Source organism: Coffea eugenioides, chromosome 6, assembly GCF_003713205.1.
Source record: "Coffea eugenioides isolate CCC68of chromosome 6, Ceug_1.0, whole genome shotgun sequence".
Taxonomy (NCBI): Eukaryota; Viridiplantae; Streptophyta; class Magnoliopsida; order Gentianales; family Rubiaceae; genus Coffea; species Coffea eugenioides.
Genome location: NC_040040.1, coordinates 43,974,801 through 43,997,903, shown reverse-complemented (window position 1 = coordinate 43,997,903; position 23,103 = coordinate 43,974,801). Strand labels below are relative to the sequence as shown.

The following is a 23,103-nucleotide window of genomic DNA, read 5'->3' as shown; positions in this document are numbered from 1 at the left end:
AACCGAGAAATAATCAAGGATTTGGTTCAACTACATTTGTGAGATCTAATTATTTTTATTAATTTCTTTTATTCATTAGTATTCGTATGTTTTCTGATTTAACTTCTCATGGTTGTTTTGTTGTTTGAATATTAAGGGGCCCCGATATTTAAATCAACTTGACAAACTAATGCCAGTTAGGACAGTTAAATCCATAATTGTTTAATTGTCTTAAATTAGTGGCGACTAGCGTGATTGGTTTCGTGTTAGGGAAACATATGATCTAGTTTAAATAAACCTTGGTAGTGTGTTTATTGATTAGAATAAGGCTTTTCTAGTTTCTAATGCAATTAAGAAATTACATTCTACGGGTTTACTTAGGGTTATTTCTTGGTTGGTGAAGTAGTTAACAGACATACCTTAACTATCGAGATGGTAAGGAAAAGTTGATTGTCATCGCTTATTTGGCAACTATAACCTGTTTATTAACGAATAGATAAAATATTTATTGCATCGATGATCAATTGTGTGAACCACTTTCAAAGCTATTTCCTTGGCTAGAACTTCCATATTGTTGATTTAATTTTAATTCTCTTTCATTTGCCAATTCTTATTTAAGTAGTTTGTTTAGTTTAATTTGAATTTTTCAAAACCCCCCAAGTTAGTTTTTACTTGGAAAGAGACAAATTTTCCCCTAATCCCAGTGAAGACGACCTTACATACTATTATACTCGAATAAATATTCTTATGAGTAAGAATTTATTATTGTATAGACCCGACACCTGTCACGAATTCATTATTCATCCATCAAAATAACCCAATAATGAACAAGCAACAATTCAAGACACTAATTATGGTAACTCCAGAATTTAGTTTACCAGGAATAAGTCATGGCAAAATTTGGAGCATTGGTTTCACTTTCGCAAGAGTAACCAAACCCTAGATGGATGACATCAAGTGTATAGTTCCTCTATTCCCTTTTATAGGAGAATAAAATTATAGTGATTAAAATTACAAAAGTTAGGTAGAGACACTAACTAAGCTTGTCTACTCATACATCACTCAAGATAAAAATTAGGATAAAGATGAAAAACACATAAATACATAATTATGTAGTTAATATTTGAGTACCTTCTTCGATCTAGAGTCGATCTAGATTCTGGAGTCCTTTAATGTTTAAGAGAGGGTAGGAGGGGTGGAAAGGGGCTTTAGAAGCTAAGGCTTGAAGCAAGAATGGCCACCTCTTTGTCTGGACTCCGGAGAAGAAGGAAAGAAAAACTGAAAAAAGAGGTGGTAAGTACTATGATGAGTGGTGATAGTGATGGCGAGAGAGAAACAAAGGTGACAGAGGGGCTGTCAACTACCAACAGCAGGTGAGAAATTATTATTGAAGAGAAAATAAGGGAATAAGGGTGTAGCATGAAAACGAAAGTGAGAAAGGGAAGCTGATTAGGGCAATAGTGATTAGGGAAATTGGGAAGAAAATGGAATATTTTTAATTTTGTATACTTATTAAATTATTTAATTCATAAATGGGTAATCAGATAAACTCGTGATTGACCTAATTCAACCTATTCTTTTTTGGATCAATTGGGTCCAACCCAATTTTGAACCAAACCCATAAATTTTCAACTAAAACTGATTAATTTTGTGTTAGGTTTGTATTCTGTTTTTGGATTGTATCTAAAATTATCATCCTCAAACTCAAACTATTGAAGATGCAATGTTGGCACTACTGTAGAATAAAATATGAACCTTAGTTACACTACTGTAGGGAAAGAAATTATGGGATGTAATCGGGTTTTCTTAGTGATATACAAGGTTGATGATCTATCGAAGGATATAACGCTCGGCTTGTGCCAATAAGGTGCACATAGAACTATGGCATCAATTACTTGGTGACTTTCTTACTGGTGGCAAAACTATATACGGTCGAAGTTTTATTGTCTCTTGTAGTCAATTTAGATTGGCTATTCATTTTAATGTAAAGAATATCTTCTTCCATAATGATTTTGAAGAGGTGGTGTATATGGATATTCTACCAGAATACATTATTTCTCTAGACAGAAATACGATATGTAAGTTACAAAAAGCTCTTTCTGGATCGAAGCAATTCTACATGTTTCGTTTGGCTAATTTATTTTGACTATGAAGAAATTTGAGTTTCAACAAAATAATGCAAACCACACTTTATTCTTGACGAATCAATTTGGAAAAGTGACAGGTTTAATAATTTATTTCGATGATGTGATTATTATAGGTGAGAATGCAAAAGAGATTTCTAAGCTTCAAGATCGATTAACATATGAATTTGAAATGAAGAATTTGGAGAGTCTTAAATATTTCTTTTGGAGAATTGAAGTGGCGAGATCAACATAAGGTATCTTCCTATTTCAAATAAAGTATGTACTTGATCTCTCCACAGAAGTTGGATTACTAGATTGCAAGCCGACTCACACACCAATTATCTAGAATCACAGACTTAGAGAATATTCAGATCAAGTAGACATCTTGATATTGCCTAAACTATCAAAGTAGCCAACCAATTCATGCATTCTCTTAGAAATTGGCACAAGAAAGCAAGTGGTCATAACCTTCATTACCTAAAGTCCTCACAAGATAAAGGGATCTTGTTCTTTGAGAATAATCATTTCTGATCAAAAGTCAACTCTGAGTTTTTTTTTGGACAACGATAATATTTCTATAACCTATTCTATCCTAATCTACAGGAAGGGGAGCCTAAAGAGATTGTGTATAAGAGACTAGTAGGTATCAGAACCTGACTAGACCAAATGGGTGCTCTGACACCTCCTTTGAATTTTTTTTCATTACAGGTGGGGTTCGAACCCCCAACCTACAACCCAAAAAAGGACTTAGTCCCTTTTACTTCTCTTTTATTTGAGGTAATCTTGTTGATTGGAAAAGTAAAAGAGAAAAGATGGTGGTTTTTTCAGTGCAGAAAACCAAGTTCAGAGAAATGACTAAAGGTATTCATGAACTACTTTGACTGTGGAATGAGTTAATTGTTATATGTATACCCCACGCTCGTCAGTCATAATCCAATTCAATATGATGCACCAAACACATCAAAATAGATTGGTAATTTATCAAATAAAACTATGAAAATAAGGTGATACGATTTTCATTCATGATATCTGAAGGTCAGTTGGACAAATATACTAAGGCTGTGCCAATTGAAAACTTCTATAACTTAGACAAGTTGAGCATCCGGGACATCAATATACCAATTTGAAGGGGAGTGTTGGATTGAGTTACACATTTATAAAATATCTTTTGAATTTCAAAATAGTTCAATCAAAGATTAGATTAGATTAGTTACTAATTTAAATTGGTCTAAATTCATTGTATCTTATTTCATTGTAAACTTACAAGTTAAGCGTTGTATAGTTATAAATGATTGAGAAATATAGAAATATTTTTCCAAACTTATTCCTGTTCTTCATTAACTTTGGAAGTATTGTATATAAAGAACATTATATAAAGTGGGAATGCTGCTTGGATTGTTGGTGGTCTTTCGTCCTCTACCCCAGTGCAAATCACGTGCCCCTGCAGATCCCATTGCAAATATGGGTTGTTTCCTTTTTGCTTCTCCATCATTCATGCACCACCTATCTTTTTTCTCTTCTCTATTTTTTTTTCCCACCTCAGCTCAAGTTGGTCACTATCCATTATTTCCTTCTTTTTTTTTAATACTCATGCTGTTTTTTTTCCGCTTCTTCTTTGTTTTTTTATATTATGCATTATTATTATTATTATTATTATTATATATTATATATTATATTATATACCTATCTTCTATTTTAGTCTAAATCTTTTGTAGATATATTAATTTTATACTCTTTTTTTATATTTTATTTCACTTTCCAGTATTTGCTTCTTTTATATACTACCCATGCTGCCTTTTTTTCTCTCCTCCTTTAAAATAAACATTTAGTCAACTAAAATTTTTCCTTTGTCCCCTATTTAATCTTACGTAATCTATTCTTATCACTACCTCACTTTCTTTTTTTCGCTTTTGCATTATAACTCTTTTTCCCACCTTAGCTCAAATTGGTCACTATCCATTATTTCCTTCTTTTTAATACTCATGCTGTTTTTTTCCACTTCTTCTTTCTTTTTTTTTATATTATACGTTATTATTATTATTATTATTATATATTATATTATATACCTATCTTCTGTTTTAGTCTAAATCTTTTAGTCTGAATCTTTTTTAGATATATTAATTTTATACTCTTTTTTATATTTTATTTCGCTTTCCAATATTTGCTTTTTTTTATATACTAACTATGCTACTTTTTTACTCTCCTTCTTTAAAATAAACATTTAGTCAACTCAAACTTTTCCTTTGTCCAGTATTTAATCTTACCTATTCTATTCTTATCACTACCTCACTGTCTTTTTTTCGCTTTTTCATTATAACTTTTTCATTAAACTTTCCTTTTCCATTATAACTTTCCAATATTTACTTGTTTTTCCGCCTCTCCATTTTTTAAATTTCCTTGTGTTATCTGTCTTATCTACATTGTAATTGAATTATTCTTATTCATGTGTTATCTATGCTGTTATTCAATTATTATTAATCATAATAATAATAGCACTTATTATTATGCTGCTAATACTAATGCTAGACTGGCCGACTAAGAAAAACAAAAAATTTATAATCAAGCCATTATGAGCAGACGCCTTGCCCTTCTCTTCCATTGGTCCGCGGATTCGTCTCTAAGCATACGCAGCCTACAATCCATTAATTTTGGGCGTCTCCATGCACAATTTGCACGTCTTTAGACATGCTTTCCCGGGTTCTCATGCATGCAAGAGCAGCAAGGTAATCATTTTAATTTCTTCCCCTTTCGTTTCAACCTGCTTTCCTACTTTTTTTACTTCGTTTTGTGCATTGCTTCCGCTTCTTCTTTGTCGCGCTTTCCCTTCCCTCTGTTTCTTGTGCGCCTTTCTTCGGTCAGCTTTCTTGCTGTTTTAACGTTGTTCCCTATTGCATCTGCTGTAAGTTTTGCTCCGAATTCCGTATCCTTATTCTTGTAATAATCTTTGCCCTTCTTCCCTTTGCCTTATTTCCCCCCCCATATCTTTCTGCTTATTTTTCCCCCATATTTTTCTACTCAGCATGCTTACTGCTTTATTCTGCCTGACTGTGGTATTATTATTCGTCTTGCATTCTTTGTTGCTTTACGCTTCTATTTGTTCTATCGTTTTCATTTTCATTCTCACTCCATTGCTGTCTCTTATTGTTTTGCCTTCACTTCTTACTTTCGCTTGCACCCCATTTTTTAGGTTGCCTCTGTTCCTTTTTTGCCGACTTTCCTGCTGAAACATTGCCTCTGTTGTACATGTTTCGTATGCCGTCTTGATCATCTTCGTTTTCATGCTATTATTGTTTCTGCACTTTGTAGATTTCTGACATTTTTTGCTATTTCTATGGCCCTGGTGATTACCTCCAGGTTCTGCTTGCTCCAAGTTGCTACTTCTTTTCCTGCTTCAGCAAAGAAGGTACTTAACCTTTTTTATTATGCTTGAGCCGTTATGTTCACTGATCCATTGAACTCTGTTCTTCTCCTTTTAGAAGCATTGCCACTGTTCTGTATGTTTCGTATGCTTTCTTGTGCATTTTCGCTTTCATGCTATTACTGTTTGTATGCTTTGCAGCTTTTTGTCATCCGCTGCTATCTTTTCGTGCCCCTCTTCATTTCCTCTGGCTTCTGCTTTCTACAAATTGCTGCTTATTTTCATTGCTTCGGCCAAAAGTACTTTACATTTTTTTGTAACTGAGCGTTTATGTTTGCTGATCCGCTGAACTCTGTTCTTCTCCTTTTATCAGACAACAACAATTGCTAGCTGCTTTGTTCTCCATTCTCTGTGTTTGCCACTTTAACTTCTTTTGCATTTACTTCCTGTCTAATTTGCCTACTTTGCCGTTGGCAATACCTGTACCCTGTTTCTGTTGTCCTCTTACAAGTCTCGTCACGTACCGTATCATGGATAGAAATGCAAAACGCCGCCAACGTTATGCAGAGATGCCCCGAGAAAGGAAGGCAGAACTTTTACGCTGTCAGCGGGCAGCTAGCGCGCGTCGCTATGTACAAATGCCCCAGGCTAAAAAAGATGATCTTTTACGCCGTCGGAGGGAAGCTAATGCTTCAAAGAAAAGACATATGCCCCATTCTGCCTCTGAATGCGTTCTAAAACTTGGCCCTTCTAAGAGACAATGTCCAGATTCCACTCAAACAACTCCGTTAGATCCCGTAGGCCTGTCCATTACTATTCCAGGTGCTTCTGTGCACGCTTTTTCAAATCAAAATGCTGATCTTCTGAACAATCAAGATTCAGCCCGTACAGCTTCATATGCTTTTGCCGTTCATCCAGAGAACGTGTTACCATGTGCTCGCCTACCTCACCTGCTGCCCTCTACAAATGCTTCACTGGAATTTGAAAATCATGCTTCCTCTTCTGTTATTGCAAGTTCCCTTCCGTCTACTGTTCAGCAAGGTAGCCCTTACGTTTATTTTTCGCCTTTGCAGTCTTGCTACACTTTGCTGATCATTTTTCCTGTCTTCTCTTCCGTATAGCTGTTACCAATGAATCTATTAAGCTTCTTCTTTTTCCCTTCTACTTTGCCATTTCTAGCAGCTCCTATTGTCTATCTGCCTGTTTTGTCTTCATACTCTGCATTCACATTACCCATTCCTTATTGCTACAATCTCTCCCAGTCTTCTTGACTTCTTTTTGAATGCTTAGCTCATTTTCACTCAACAGGAAATGCACCTAACTTTAGCGCTGTCCAACGTCCTTCGGTGTCCACAAAAACATGCAGCTCAGGTTGCATTCTAATTGTGTCAAGTTACATCCTTTTATCATTATCTTTCCCCACTTTGTTCATGTCCAGCTTATCCATGGAACAAAAAAATCAACAAGTGCCCTTTGTTCCAGGTCAGCAGCGAATATCTAGGACCGCTATTCTCCCTCGTTTAGAAAGGATTCCTGACCATTCTATGGTTCTCATTGAGTCTCCAAACTGTCAGCACTGTGGAGCTATACGGTTCCATTTAGAACCTCCTAATTTCTGCTGTTCAGGAGGCGAAGTTTCGCTGGTCACTGCACCGATGCCTTACGATCTTCGCCGCCTCTTTATCGGTGATGATGAAGAGTATGAACATTTCAGGAAGAACGCTCGCACATACAATAACAATGTTTCTTTCACTACTTTTGCTGCAAAATATGATCCAGAACTAACAAAAAATAAGCACGGTGTCTATACGTTTCGAGTGCAGGGTCAAGTATATCACTTCCTTGATAGTTTGGTATCGCAGCGTCGTAGACCATCTGGTATTCAGTTGTACTTTTTTGATACCGATGAGGAACTTGCAAGGAGGCTTGATGGTTCCTCTCGACTGCGCGAAAGTACCCTTAAATTGCTCATGCGCATTCTAGCTGCCAATCCTTATGCTAGATTCTTTAGGGATTTGCGTCATGTTCCTGATCTTCAACACCATAGAATTGTTCTTAATTGCAATCCTGCTCTTGATCAGCGTACATATAATCTTCCATCAGCTTCTCAGGTTGCTGCTATATGGAACGAAACTGATGATGAATCAGTTGATAAGTCAGTCCATATTCAGGTTTATAGTCATTCCGATCAGAATCATGTGATTAAGCATTATTATGCTTGCTATGACTCTTTGCAATACCCTTTATTATTTCCTCGTGGTGAATCTGGATGGCACCATGGAATTCAAAGGATTACGTGCGAAAATAGAAAACGATCCCGTCCTGTCTGTGAGGATGATATTCCTATTGATCCAACATCTATTAGCAGTCCATCTGATTTGATTGCTCTTGAACAGAGAGGCAAGTTCGTACTTATGATCTTCAAAGCATTGTTATACTTTTCAGCAACAATAGTTTTTTTTTGCTTCATACCATTAATACGTTGTTGCATTTTTTCCAGCCGCTGATCGTGGCAAGAAACAGAAAACTAATGTCACTGCTAGGGAATACTACTGTTATAAGTTTCAGATGAGGAGTAACGATGACTCCATGTTGTTACATGCCCTGAGACTGTTACAGCAATATGTCGTTGATATCTATGTTAAAATAGAGACATCTAGGCTTGATTTTCACAGACAGAAACAAAATACCATTCGGACTGAAGCTCTTCAAGGAATAATGGATAGTGTCTCTTTAGGCCAAACATCAGGTGCTAGAGTTGGCCGGTGGATATATTTACCGGCTTCGTTTCTTGGAGGACCGCGAGAAATGAGGCGTAGGTATCTTGATGCAATGGCTTTAATGCAAAAATATGGAAAGCCTGACATTTTCTTGACCATGACATGCAATCCACTGTGGCCAGAAATTCAGGAACATTTAAAGTACAAAGAGAAACCTCAAGACAGACCCGATCTTTTAGCTAGGGTGTTCAGGGCAAAGTTTGAACTGCTGAAAACAGAGTTAGTTACAAAGAAACTTTTTGGAGACGTTGCAGCCTATGTTTATGTTATTGAATTCCAAAAAAGAGGCTTTCCTCATGCTCACCTACTGCTTATATTGAAACCACAGTTTAAGCCTCTGAATCCAGAAGCCTATGATAAAATTGTATCTGCTGAGTTGCCTAATCGCAAAGAACATCCTCATCTTTATTCTCTTGTTGTAAGGCACATGATACATGGGCCTTGTGGAAAAATGAACAAAAACAGCCCTTGTACGAAGAACGGTGTTTGTAAAAATCACTATCCAAAAGGGTATTCTGAACATACGACTCACGGTGAGGATAGCTATCCAAACTATCGCAGACGAAATGATGGCAAACAAATCAGAGTCAAAGGCTATGATTTGGATAATAGGTGGATCATCCCATATACTCCATACTTGCTAGCTTTGATTGATTGCCACATCAACAGGGAAATCTGTTCAACTATCAAGTTAGTTAAGTATTTATACAAATACATATTTAAAGGCCATGATCTTGTAAACTTCCACATCATAGCTGATGAAACACCTCAAGATGTTGATGAGATCAAGGAGTTTCAGCGAGGTCGATGGGTTTCCCCTCCGGAAGCTTTGTGGCGAATTTATGCATTCCGCTTGAATGAAATGACCCCTGCTGTTTACAGTCTTCAGGTTCATCTTCCTGGTCACCAATATGTTTCATTTAATCAGGATTCTGACCTTTCGCAGCTCCTAAAAAAAATTGATTTCTCAAAAACTATGTTAACTGAGTTCTTTAGAATGAACCGTGTAAACAAGAAAGCTCAGCATCTCAGATGCTTGTACACAGATTTTGCTCAGCACTTTGTGTGGACGCCTTCTAAAAAAAACTGGACAGAAAGAAGCAAGCAAAAGGTAATTGGCAGGTTAGTCACTGTTAAACCAAACGAAGGTGATAGGTATTATTTAAGACTTCTTCTCTCGCATGTTCGCGCTCCTACATCCTTTGATGACTTGTTAACAGTTAATGGATGTAAACTGAATTCATTTAGAGAGGCTGCTTTAGAGTTTGGCCTCTTAGAATCTGATTCTTACATTGAGGCAACACTTGAAGAAGCTGCTGGCTTTCAGATGCCTTCTTCGCTTAGATTTTTATTTGCTACTTTGCTGTTGCATTGTGTACCAGCAAATCCAAGTCTTTTGTGGGAAAAATTTGAACTAGAGCTTTCTAGAGACTTTGAACGCGCGCAGGAACGAAGTCATTGTTCACATGCTGAAATAAGGCAGAAGGTCCTGTTAGATATTAACAAATCACTCCAGCATATGGGGAGGCATATCAGTGACTACAAGTTGGTTGTAGATTCTGTTACTCTTAGCTGTCATGAAAGCATGACTAAAGAAGTGGACAATGAAAGGAATATTGTGGTGTCACCGAAAGATCTCTTAATAGCTTCAAGGTTAAATTCAGAACAAGCGCATGCTTATGATTTGATATTGCAGACTGTTTTTTCGTCCAAAGGCCAGAGCTTTTTCATTGATGGCCCGGGGGGGACGGGAAAAACATTTTTATATCGTTCTCTTCTTGCGACTCTTAGATCACAAGGATATATTGCAATAGCTGTAGCGACTTCAGGAGTTGCAGCATCACTTCTTCCTGGAGGAAGAACTGCTCACTCCAGATTTAAAATTCCATTGGACTTTTCGAAGAATAAAACCTATTAGTTGAGCAAGCAAAGCAGCATGGCACAATTAATCATTGAATGCAAGTTATTCTTATGGGATGAAGCATCGATGGCAAAAAGACAAAGCATTGAAGCATTTGAAGAATTGCTGAAAGATCTAATGGAAACTGACGAACCTTTTGGAGGCAAGGTTGTAGTTTTTGGCGGCGATTTTCACCAGACTCTTCCTGTCATTCAGGGGGCTGCTAAGGACCAGTTAATTCAGGCTAGCCTCCTGCATTCTTCGTTATGGTCTGGGATGCACAAAATAAAGCTAACACAGAACATGAGGGCTGTCTTAGACCCTGCTTTTTCACTATTCTTGCTCGCTGTCGGCGAAGGTGCAGAGCCTGCTGATGCAGACAACCAGATATGTTTACCAAGTCATATGGTCATACCATTCCATAATATGAACGATTCTTTTGACAGGTCCTTTATATTTCCTGTATTTATTGCACACTCCTGCCCTTTTTCATCACTGTTACTGCTTTTATCTTGCACAAATTGCTGACACAAACTTTTCCGGCTAGGTTGATAGCTTAAACGTTTCCAGATTTGAATCTCTACTCATCTGATCCTTATGAAATGATCAGTAGATGTATTCTGACCCCAAAAAATACCTTTGTTGAAGACATTAATGAAATGATGATTCAGAGATTTCCTGGACAGGTTTTTACTTATACAAGCTCTGACCGAACTATTGATCAGAGATTTCAGGCAGACTATGAGGATTTTTTGAATACTCAGAATCCAAAGGGTCTTCCTCCACACAAACTCGTGCTAAAAGAAAACTGTCCCTTGATCTTGCTTAGGAATCTAAATCCAGCTGAAGGATTGTGCAATGGCACAAGACTTATTTGTCGGCAGCTAAGACGACACACTATCTGTGCTGAGATAGCTTTTGGTCAGCATAAAGGGAAGAAGATTTTCATTCCCAGAATCCCATTGCAAGGAATGGGATTCCATTCATCAGGCCACAATTTCCAGTTCGCCTTTGTTTTGCGATGACTATTAACAAGGCTCAAGGCCAAACTCTTGACTATGTTGGTATATATTTGAAGGAACCTGTATTTTCTCATGGCCAATTATACGTTGCACTCTCTAGAGCAAAAACTGCTGATGCAGTTAAAGTTCTCATACTTCCAGGAACTTTTGCTGAAGTAAAAACTGACTGCAAAACAAGAAATATTGTGTTTGATGAAATATTGCAGTTGTCTAGCTGATCTTTTGCTCTCTTCATAGGTATCTTGACACTTAAATGTTGTTCGCTATAGATTACACAGCTTTTAATTTCCTTTTGCCTTCCAAACAGAGAGTTCTTGCTTATTTACTGTTAATTATTGCTAATGTGTATAGGATGTCCACTATATTAACTATCAATGATATTGATGTCGGGATGGAGAAGTGGACAGCAAAGATCACTGTCCAGGAAAAACAGCAAGTTACCTCATCACTTAGCACACCAACTAGGAAACAGAAATTTATCTTTATTGATTCTGAGGTACTTACAGCAATTTAACTTCTATTCTTAGCAACTATCCTCAAAATCCTATCTGCAATAGCACTACTCATTTGTCCTCCATCATACTGATTCTTTTTCAGGGCTCGAAGGTTGAAGGCATCATCTTCAATGCTGATATTGCTATAGTGAGCCCCAGATTAGAGGTTTACAAAAAGTACCTTATTTCAAATGCTCAGGTGAAAAGGATCCCTGATACCTTCAGAACCACCGATTTAGCAAAGCAGTGGATAATCACCAGTCGAACACTTATTGAAGAAATTGTAGACGATGACGATGTTATGGCTGCAAAGTTTACATATACCAGCTTTAGGGACTTGGCACAGTACATGGACCGCAAGGACATTTCTGTTGGTGAGTGTTTTTCTTTTCGACCATAACTGATCACCTTGATTATTATATGATGTTAGCCTTATTTTTAAAGCTCTTATTAATAGATATTATGGGAATTGTTATTGCTGCGATGGATGAAAAAATGGTCATGATTAATTCAAAGGAAGCAAGGGTCCAGAAAATTGTCATTGTTAATGAAGAGTAAGAAGCCTCTATTTTTTTATACAGTGACTATCTACTGCTACAGATTGCAGCCTTTTCCAAAAAAAATATTATGCACTTGCTCTTTTCAAACATGTCAGGTTGCAGACCCTTATGCTATCTTTGTGGAATGCTTTTATCGACAATGAAGGCTCCAAGATTATTTCAGACATTCAGACCTATCCTGTTCTAATTGGTAGAAGGCTCAAGGTTCAAAATTATAATGGTGCGTATACCAGTTGCCGCTTACATGTTTTGGCCGTCTAACTTCTTTCTATCTGTGCCTTTTTCCAAATCACAGTGTTGCTCACCCTTTTCTTTTTCATAGGAGTAGCTCTTTCTACTTGGTTTGATTCAGCAATCCTTGTAAATCCACCTGTCTAGGAAGCAAGGGAACTCAAGAACTGGTTCTGCTCTTATACTTTTCAATACTGGTTGCCTGTAAACTTCATAAGTTCTCGGTTTTTTGAGAATCAGGGATACTTAATAATTAGTTTCCCTCTTGTACTTTTCACTCCCGGGCTCATATAAAAAAAAAGATTCTCCCTGTCTGGCTGACTCTTTTTCTATCCTGCATACAGGGCAAGTAGAAATGCCAAGTACCTTGCATACATTGTTGAAAAGAGAACATACAATCGATACAATCCTGATATCTCTTGCCAAGCAGATCAAAAAATTACTGATATATCAAATATCAGCTCAAAACACAAGGTACTGTCTTGATTGCAACATGATCAGTCGTTTTCAACCTGCAAATAGTTTGGCTAATTTATATGCTGGCTTTGTTCTTAGAATGTCTGGGTGAAAGCATCTATCTCATTTGAACACATCTTCCAAAAATTTTGGTACATGGGGTGTGAAAAATGCTTCCGTTCCACTTCTGCGGATTATGGTGTCTTGTTCATGTGCAATACTTGTAAACAAAAGCACAAGGCTGAACCAAGGTCTGCTCATGACTTGCTTATTTGTTACTTATCGTTTCTGCTGCTATTGCTCACTATATTATCATTTCTTTTCCTCTATTGTTCCTTATATAAAGCTTGCATATTTAACAGGTGCAAATTTGATGTTGACCTCTCTGATGACACTGGAACTGTCACAGCCACACTATTTGGTGATTTAGCTGAGAAACTGCTCTCCTTCACAGCAAAAGAAGCAATGGACCATTATTTTCAGGTTTGCTCTTACCATGCCACCCCACTGCTTATGCATATAAATGTGTATATGTATATATATATATTTTCTTTTGTTTTGTACATTACAGAATATGGTGTTGTCGCTTGAAACTCTGCACGAGGACCTCAGATTGAAAAAATTCCTTGCGTACATTAGGCCTGTGCAAGTTCCCTTGGCTGATGCAAAGCAGCGCTTCACAGTGATATACTATAAAGAAGGTTCTCATGAACACATTTCTGTTACAGACTCCAGTGAACAGGCCTTCATTTGTCCTTCATCAGGTTAAAACCTCTACTTAATCATCTTTGTTTTACATGTGAATGAATAACTTTATAAATAAGAAGTGCTGTTACATTTAATCTGCACTATAGACATATTTGTTTTTCTATGCAAGAGCCAGCTTACTTAGTCAAGTATGGTTATTCCTTTTCAACAGGTGGAACGTCTTCTTCCAAAGCTAAAGTTTGCCTTCTTCAAAAATTTGACGCATCTGATGAAAGCGGACAATTCAATTCTGAATCTCTTCAGGCCAGCCCCAGGAAAAAAACCAGACAAGTTTAGAATAGTTCCCTTTCCAGACAGGCTGTATTGTTTTTTGCTGCATTCCCTGCTATGTCCCTTTTTTTGTTGTTAAGGCAACCAGGTCTAAACATTTTTTTAGCTCTGTTGTGACGCCCCGAAAAGTATGAGTGTGAGAACCCGAAAATTTTTTAATTTTCTAGGGTTTATATTATTTAATCGCCCGCCTTTTCTTCATTTTCTTTATTAGAAAAATTCCCCAGATAAAGTTTATGGGCAAAAATAGTTTTAAAATAATTTTTCTAGTATCGGTTAGTTTTTGAGAAATTAAAAGCGTATTTTGGACGTGGGACCCGCTAGTGCGGTAAATGCATTATATTTTTGACAACTTGTTAGAATTTTGTATTAAGTGATATTATTTTACAAGGTGTTAAGATATTTGTATTGGAGAGACAAAAAGATAAGTTTTGAACCAAAAGGTGACAAGTGTCACCTTGTGATTTAATCTTGGACTTTGACCATTTGACTTTACCTTTACCTTTACCAAATAAATACCAAAAATTGATCAAAATAAGCTTCATTTTGCAAGCTTCTTGGCCGAATGTTCTTGCTCAAGAAAGAAAGAAAAGCTCTCAATTTCTTCCTTCTATTTCTTGCTCAATCTTCAAATCCAACCAATAAAACTCCAAATCATTCCATAAAATCTCTTTGCTAAGTGATCTTGAGGTGTTTTGTGGAGTTGTTTGGAAAGCTAAGGTGACTAGTTGCTCTATCTCTTGTATTGCTAAGGTGAGTTGTGAAGAACCACCCTCCTCCTTTAATTGATGCTTAAATCATGCTTAGTGGTTGTATGAGATGCAATTTTATGGATTAAATCTTGAGTTTTGGTTGAATGATGAAGTTTTATTATGTTTGGGGATTTTTATGTTTTAATAAGAGCATGATTGTGTGGCTATATATGATGATTGGAAATGGTATATAAGGACTCTAGAAGGTGGAAAAAGTGGATTATTGCAATCAATTTCTGTTTTGGAAGAAATTTCAGAAAATTCGGTTTTGTGAAGGAACATTCTGTCCGAATTTTTAGGTAATATATAGAGGCCTAATTGGCCTTAACTCAAAACATAAAAGTTGTAGGTAATGACATTTTAAAGGTGCCTTCAAAATTTCAGGTCAATCGGAGTAGCGTAGAGTGAGAAAAGTTGAAATTACTATTGCTGTTCTGGTTTTACCCGAATGTAAGAATTGCGCCTGTAATTGGTTGTTTTGGCTGGAATTGCTTCCGAATTGGTTGTTGAGACCTTCTTATGAAATTTAGCCCTATTTCTTATCTTTCAGATGGTTTTGGAATTTCTGGATTTGGACTTGGAGAGCCTGAGTTATGATGTTTCCGCTAGAATGCGTTCTGTGAATCTGTTTTTGTGATTCTGGTGTAGTATCTTGCATTTTTGACCTAGTTACACTCGAAACTGGGTTGAGTGACCTTCTGTAATATTGTAGCCCTATCTCTTAGCTTCGAAACGGTGGGTCTTGTACCTTCATCCGACCATCTTAGTGCTTTTGGCACCATTACCGCAAAATGACGTCAAAACTGTTTTTCTGGTTTTGAGCTTAACTTTCATTTCCGGACTTTTCCCTAGCTTGACTTGTCTTTGTACTACTTGGAGCTTGCTGAATGGCTATTGGATGAACTTGTTGTTGTGTGTGTATCTTTGGGTTGGAATGTGGAAATAATGAAGCCATGATGGCTGGAAAAGTTAGCAAATTCAGGGGAAGTGCTGTCCGAACTTTGAAGGGACTTGTTTGCATTGAGTTTGTGATCTAAGACTTGGATTTGAGCAAGGCAATGTTATATGCTGGATGATTTCTGAGCTGTGGAGGTGAGTGACCCTAAACTATTTCCAAAGTACTTGTGAAATGTTTCTTGCATTATTTACTCGATCGCATATCATGCGTGCTTGCATGTGAGTTCATGACATGATTTGGCTTCAATGAGTTCTGGGAAAGTCTTGTGCTGGACACCAACGTCTCCACTCTGTTTATGGTTCATGTTCATGTTTATCTGGAGTTCAAAAAGGGGCTCCCTCTCGCTGTTAATGTTAAATGATCTATTTGAGCGTTGGGTGTTCAAGTACTATGATTTCAATGGCTCACGAGAGCAAAAGACGTACATTTAATCTCTGAATCATGACATCATCGAAATCATCGAAATGCAACATTGTGAAACCTATTTGTTTAATGATTTTTCTGGTTACTCGCTGAGCTTCTAGCTCACCCCAAAAATATTTTATTCCCCTCCACAGGGCTCAAGGTGAAGGAAGGGCTTGTAGTACTTATTCACGTGATTGGATGGCATATATCTTGTACAATTTGGATTTGGAATCATTTTATGTATAATTGGGAATTGTTTCCGCTTCGCTTATGACATGTAATTATTGGAGATTTGGATGTATATTTGTGGACCATGTGATGTATATTTGAGATTTATATTGTAATTCATTTGAGGATTGTAGTGAATGACTGAGTCTCGGCGAGAGCTGGGCAGGCGGCCCGCCGAACCCTCTGGTACGCCTTAGGGGGAGGTGGGGCCGTCACATCTGTCATGCTGCTGCTGTGCCTTTGAAATGCTCTGAAGCATTCATAACGGCTGAACTATGTATTTCTACACACTGTTAAGCTTCACCTGTTAATCTGCATGACTTTTTTCAACTTACTTTTAAAGTGCCATGGACGCTATAATGTCTGAACATCATCCCCTACCATTCATGCTGTTTGAGAGTAGCATTGATTAGCAACAGCAGAGCGTTTCGCCTGCCAATATATTTATCAGAGCTTTTCGTTTTCCAGTTCATTTCTTCTCAAATAATGTACCATGAATTAACTGTTAGCTCCAAACATCAAACCACATTGACCGTTCCCAAGACTGCCTTGCTCCATTTATTACATATCCTACAGCTATTCGTTCAACCACTATAAATAAATTCACTGGTTAACAGCTACTCTCACTGACCGATTAATGCTACCTGTTCTTATTATGAGGCCTCTATATATATATATATATATATAACAAGAACAACCTACTCAAATCTACAGTCTCAAAAGCCTATTACAGTTCTAACAAGCAAGCATGGAGTTCTTTGAAAGTGTTGGATCCTCCAGTCTTCCACCAAATATTACTGGTAGCATGGAATGCTGTTTCTTCTTTAGGAGTGACATTTCTAAGCAGGTTCTTTTGCTTCTATCTAAGTTAGTCTTTCTCATGCAATGTCAATTCTTTAATGATAACCAAACTGTTTTCAATATTATTAGATTTTCCCTACTGAATTTATGCTGCTTCTAAGCAAACACCACCAACGTACGATAACTATTCGAGAAGGATATAGAACATGGACAATCAGCATTTTAGACTCTTGGTTTGGAGAAGGATGGCAAGCTTTCTGCGAGAATAATATCATCCGTGAAGATGGCACGATGTTCCTTCGACATTCCGGCAACTTGTTGTTCGACGTGCTCCATTACTCAGCAACAAAAATGCATGGCTACTTACCTTGGATTCAGCCACTACCTAATCTGTTAGATACTCCAGAGCATGTTATCCTGCAAAGTTTGTTTTACTCGTGCTTAGACAGTTCCAGATTTTAGCGTTGTTCTTCTTTTATTTGCCGGTTTTGTATGCTTACCTTTTTTTATGAAACACAGAACAGAAAATGCAGTGTCACAGAGTAGCATCCGCAATGAAACCAAATTTCGTTCAAGACATCGCTGATGGTCTATCATTCTATGAGATCTTCACTGAGCAAAACCAGCATAATTTTGTGAGCCTTAGTTATCTCCTGATTTATTTTTTCATTCATTACTTTCTTTCCCACTAATACATTTTTTTTTCCTGACCGACAGAAAGTCCCCAAATTTGTATCCTTCTTGTTACATGGTGACAAAACTCCTCTGATCACACTAAGAACTGGAAACAAGACACTCTCTCTTGGAATGCGTCGGAGACAGTTTACAACTAATTGGAACACGTTTAAGTTTGAACATCGACTACAATTTGGCGACGCTTTAGTATTTGTCCCTGAAACACAGTCCTGCTATACTGTCCTAATCTTCGACAAACGTGGAGTGGAAAAACTGTTTCCTTGGTACAATAAGTTCTGCATCTTCTCTGATACACCAACCGGTCGAACTTAGACAACTTCTGTTACATTTATTCTGCGAGAGGCGTTGTCCTCCTTATATGTTCAGTAAACATATGAATGCCGGCTTTTATTGTCGTTTCTTGTATCCAGGACCATGCTTGTTTCTTGTAAAAAAGTTTAAATAAATTTACAGCCTCGACTGTCACCGTTTTATTTTTCTCATATCATATGCACCTTTATGAGGCTTTTCACACAGCCAAAAATACCAGTTTTATCTTTAATTCTATTAATTACACCAATTTTTTTGCCTGCAAGCAGTTATCTGTTCACTTTAATTGCCTGGAATTTTTAAACAAATCTGTTACACTAAGCGTGCGCCAAATACTTTTGTTATATTCTACCTTAATCATCTCCTTTCTAATTAATATCCCCTGCACCGCATACTTTATTCACATCATACTGCAAATACCAATTATAGTACTTTAATAAATTCATGCTCTGTGATGCTCATTGTGGGCATTACATTGATTCTTCACCGTGCGCAAGCACGGTATATTTCTGCTAGCAATAATTTAAGCGCCAATGGATCAGGAATCAATTGAAAACTAAAACCTTGAATTCTGCACCGGTAGTGAACTACGCCACACCATAACTTAAAAACAGTCAAGCTTGTGTCAGCTGTGCAACCTGCGGCAATGGAACGCAAGCAAACAATCATTTGACTTATAGCATGCATTCTTTAAAATATCATAAGGACGCAATCGTTTATGCCGCCAAGAAACAAACAATAGATTTCGAAGATCTATTTGGAACCTACATGCTGGTAATTTTAAACGAATTATATTCTGCCGAAAATTTGTTTTTGGAAGCCCGAAAAAAGATACAATCTTCTTACAATAATAGCCATGTTATATGGTCACAAACAGTTAGCTACTCATATCCTATTCACAGGATTTATTGGGCAATTCAAAGAATGGTGGAAAAACATTTCATCATAGAAGACAAAAATATTATTCATAATATTCTTGTCGCAATCAACAAGGATGAATCTGATTTATAAGACAGGGGCATCCTCCCAGAAATAATGATATTCAATATCCTGGAAATATTCATATTTGATGATGATTCAGGAGAGAATTCATCAAAGCTATTCCCAAATTACATATTCCTAACAAGGTCAGATAGAGACAAGGTTCATAACAGAGATTTCTTCAAAGGCCTTCTTAGATCCAAATACAAGAAGATTGAGCCTTGGAAAGAAACAACTTATGAACATAACTAACAAGCGGGCTGGCTTTCCAAACGACTTACAGAAGAACGGCACCAAGAAATAAATCTTGGACACCTTTACAAACAGTTTGGGCTATCTAGCTACCATACAAAGCCCAACAAACAACCCAAACCTATAGAAAGTCTTGAAAACCCTTTCTCTTCTACAAAACAACCAGTCTTATCCATTTTCAAAACTCATCAACCTAGATATATAACCCAACATTACAAATTCAACCAAAAATTCAATATTTTAGCACTAGCAGCCCAATTGTCAAATCCTCTGATCGAATCAGATATTATCAAATCTGGACAAAAGGAAGATTATGACCATTATACTTCAACATCTTTTTCTCCAACCATCAATGATGAAGATGAAAAAGAAGGACATATGATCAAAAACCAAAACCTTTCTCTCGACATTATTCTTGAAACAGTGGACAAACAACCTTGCCTAAACCAAGTTTCAAATCTTTTAAGCACAAGCCTTCTTTCTGATATTCCAGAAAAAGACAAAATTCCTAAACCAAACTATTATTTGTCAGAAATTCTTGAAAAATTCCCTATTCAATCAGTAGTCTTTCAAAACCCTCAAAAAAGAACTAACCTTGTGGGTCTGAATAACAATTCTTAGTTATATTCAATCCAAATACGATTACTAATTATTGGTAATTATGTAATCGAAACAAAAGCCCTAGTTGATACAGGGTCAGACCAAAACTATATTTCTGAAAATCTTATTCTAATCCAACTTTTAGAATTCTTTAGAATAACCAATAATCCTAAATTTGATATCAAATTCAAATTTCCAAAACCAATTCTCAGATACCTTCTTTTTCACCAAGTATCTGACTAACCATATCATTTTAAGAGCATCATTTCTCAATCAATTGACTCCTTTCCAAATTATCTACAAAGGGATAATATCCCAACTTTTTAATCCTATACTCTTTAAACTAACTATCTCTTTGTGCAGAAACATGGCAGGTGAAGATAGCTTATCATCATACAATTTAGAAGAGAAAAACTGTCTCTTCGATGGATACTCTACTTGGGAACAAACCTCCCATGGAGAAATATCCAGCAATCAAACTAATGACCGCCAAACATCATCAAATTAGAATTGGGAGTGGATCCCTAAGGAATCATCCTCAAACTAAATACTTGCAGAAGCTACTTCAAATTGGGTACCTAATGAAACAATCTCAATTCCAAGCAATTGACGTGACTTCAATAATAAACTGGATTCAAGAAACTGAAGAAGATGAAAATCCATTTCTAATTCCTGAAGATCCTACTACTCAATCCTTCCAGATCAAACTCAGAGATGACACTTTTTCACACCTCTAGACGGAATATCACTATCTTGAAAATGAAAAAAAAAGAATCTAGAATCAGAAACTTTGACATCATATACTTTAACAAGGATACTGGTGAAAGAATCTCTTGCTACAATACACACAGATACAATCATATCGGGGCAGTAAACTCAAGCTATTCGGTACAAACATTAAAAGAACAATGCTTCATGCGAAGAAGAAATATCCAAAGGATGGTTATCAACAAATACCTACTTGAAAAACAAGGAGTCAATACACATCATTGCAAGGAATGGATCAAAGAAACATCAGAAGAATTATCAGCAATGATTTATTGAACAAATGCTTCTACAGACATTCAAGCTAGTTCAATCGGAACAAAATTCAGAAAAAATCATTCTTACTGTAACACAGGAAGCACTGTAGCAGTCTGGCAAGTTACTGTGTAAATAGGCAACAAAAAACAAACGATGCACTGTAGCGGTATTGTACACTGTAACAAACAGTAAAAATCACTGTAGCGGGTACTATAGCAACACGAAAATTTTGCTATAAATACCCAGTTCGGCTGCTAATACAGATTTTGGCTGTAGGAATTGACATGTTTGATTATCTCCAGATTTTAATGCTTGAGAATTCTTCTGGAACCATGCCTGTATGTTTGCAGGTTGAATAAAAATTTTATTGAATGTTTCCCACCATTTCGAGCATCCTTGTCTAACCAATAGTGGTGGAAGTTGAGTTTGTTGTATATACTCATATTTCCACTGGTAAACCCATGCTACCAAGAATATTGAGAAGAAATCTAGGCTAGTGGGAATGAAATTGTTTCGAGGTTGAAACCTTTTTTCGAATATTTCGTAGCTTTGTTTTATATTTGGGGGAAGGATTTCTAGGTTGGGTCCTAATACCTTCCACCATGCTACAAACTAGGCTGGAAAGTCATACTTGTTTGTTTTTAGGAAATAGAAGAGATATGAATGTTGGTTTAGTTGATTTTGAAAGGTAAAGGTATAAACCATACTACCTTATAATCCCAATACGTGTAACTTGGGGGATTAAAGATAGTGGAAAAAGGTTTGGGTTTGCTGAAGTTTGTTCCCCATTATGAGGGTTTAATGACCTTTAGAATTTGAGCACTGGAATGATTATTGATGTTTTTCCTAGTTGGGTTTCCATCTTTGTCTTTTACCTCTGTATGGTGAGGTTTAAGAATCAAAGATTTTGAATCTGAAAGAATAAGCTTGTAATATTCCAAGGTCTTTGTAAGGGTTTGTGGTATGAAATTATAGGTATTTGAAAGAATGGTTCGGGCTAATATGTTTGGGTCATCATACCAATAGTCAAATTCTGTCTGGACCACAGGGATATGGGTTTTTGATTTGACATGTTGGGTAGACGCTTTGCTTGTTTTTGGTTCAAACTTGGTTAAATTTTTGGGTTCTCGAATGGTGAGTGATTTGGGTTTTGGCTCTTGAATGGTAAGAGATTTGGGTTTCATATTTTGAGTTAAGGTTATTTTGAGATGATTTGGTGTATCCCAAATAGGATACCCTGGTGATTCAGACTGATATCCTTGCTATTCAGCCCATTGTTTGAGGCATTCAAAGTATATTTGTTTTTCATCTCCTTGTTCAGCTATATCAACCCATGTTTTAGGAGAGGCTATGGATATGGGTTGAGAAGAAAAGAAAATTTGAAATCTGTTTGGAGGTAAGTTTGAAGAAGATGATTTCTTTTCTGTTTGGGATGAACTGAAAGAACTTGAAAAGTCTTGTTTGGTTGTTTGAGAAGAGGGCCCTGGTTTGTCTGGGGGTTTCTCCTGTTGCTTTTTTTTTTGGGCATCTTATTTTCCCTATAAGAATTCACAAGTTAGATAATCAAAAATAGAATTTGAAGACCCTTTAAAGTATTCAATGTCAAAATCAAATATTGATAAAATTGCTTGCCATCTTGCAAAGATTTGTTTAAAGGCAAGATTTTTGACATCTTTTTGTAAAACATCTTTGGCTGACTTACAATCAACCCGAAGTTAAAAATTTTTTATTTAGTAGTTCAACTTGGAATTTTGTAATACATAAAATTATTGCTAAATTTCTTTTTTAATAGTAGAATAGTTTTGTTGAGAATTGTTCCAATGTTTTGAAGCAAAAGCAATTATTTGTTCTTTATTACTTTTTGTTTGTTTGAAGATACCACCATATCCTAGATCAAAAGCATCTGTTTCCACAATTTTTGGGATTGTTGGATCTGGAAGGGCTAAGCAAGGAATGGCTTTGACTTGGGTTTTAATTTTTCTAATTGTTTTCGTATGGATATCTGTCAACAAGGGTGGAATAGTTTTAAGTCTGTCGTATAAAGGTCTAGCTATATTGCTAAGGTTTGGAATGAAGTCTGAGACATAATTTAAACAACCTAAGAATCTTTGGAATTGTTGTTTGTCAAGAATTTGATCAGGAAATTTATCAGCA

At 36.5% G+C, this 23,103-nt stretch overlaps 3 protein-coding genes across 3 annotated transcripts; all 3 read left to right on the top strand.

Annotated features, from left to right (window-relative positions):
- The first annotated feature begins 1,212 nt into the window (after positions 1-1,212).
- Positions 1,213-10,161, top strand: LOC113774211. Its single transcript, XM_027318771.1, has 6 exons — positions 1,213-1,352; positions 5,412-5,508; positions 5,665-5,762; positions 5,837-6,504; positions 6,772-7,863; positions 7,964-10,161. The coding sequence occupies exons 1-6, from the start codon at positions 1,213-1,215 to the stop codon at positions 10,159-10,161; spliced, it is 4,293 nt and encodes a 1,430-aa protein (XP_027174572.1).
- Positions 10,162-10,230: 69 nt separating this feature from the next.
- Positions 10,231-11,168, top strand: LOC113774209. Its single transcript, XM_027318770.1, has 2 exons — positions 10,231-10,589; positions 10,757-11,168. The coding sequence occupies exons 1-2, from the start codon at positions 10,231-10,233 to the stop codon at positions 11,166-11,168; spliced, it is 771 nt and encodes a 256-aa protein (XP_027174571.1).
- Positions 11,165-13,950, top strand: LOC113774208. The gene is made up of 11 exons (XM_027318769.1): positions 11,165-11,370; positions 11,517-11,661; positions 11,763-12,033; positions 12,117-12,213; positions 12,315-12,443; positions 12,598-12,654; positions 12,795-12,924; positions 13,006-13,157; positions 13,269-13,389; positions 13,478-13,670; positions 13,826-13,950. The coding sequence occupies exons 1-11, from the start codon at positions 11,165-11,167 to the stop codon at positions 13,948-13,950; spliced, it is 1,626 nt and encodes a 541-aa protein (XP_027174570.1).
- Positions 13,951-23,103: the final 9,153 nt, after the last annotated feature.

Coding starts and splice junctions, on each gene's coding strand:
- LOC113774208 (XM_027318769.1), top strand. CDS start 11,165: ATGACTATTAACAAGGCTCAAGGCCAAACTCTTGACTATGTTGGTATA. Junction 11,371..11,516: donor GTGTTTGATGAAATATTGCA/GTTGTCTAGCTG, acceptor TAATGTGTATAG/GATGTCCACTATATTAACTA. Junction 11,662..11,762: donor TTATCTTTATTGATTCTGAG/GTACTTACAGCA, acceptor ATTCTTTTTCAG/GGCTCGAAGGTTGAAGGCAT.
- LOC113774211 (XM_027318771.1), top strand. CDS start 1,213: ATGGCCACCTCTTTGTCTGGACTCCGGAGAAGAAGGAAAGAAAAACTG. Junction 5,763..5,836: donor TTTCATTGCTTCGGCCAAAA/GTACTTTACATT, acceptor TCCTTTTATCAG/ACAACAACAATTGCTAGCTG. Junction 7,864..7,963: donor GATTGCTCTTGAACAGAGAG/GCAAGTTCGTAC, acceptor CATTTTTTCCAG/CCGCTGATCGTGGCAAGAAA.
- LOC113774209 (XM_027318770.1), top strand. CDS start 10,231: ATGGCAAAAAGACAAAGCATTGAAGCATTTGAAGAATTGCTGAAAGAT. Junction 10,590..10,756: donor ATGAACGATTCTTTTGACAG/GTCCTTTATATT, acceptor AATGATCAGTAG/ATGTATTCTGACCCCAAAAA.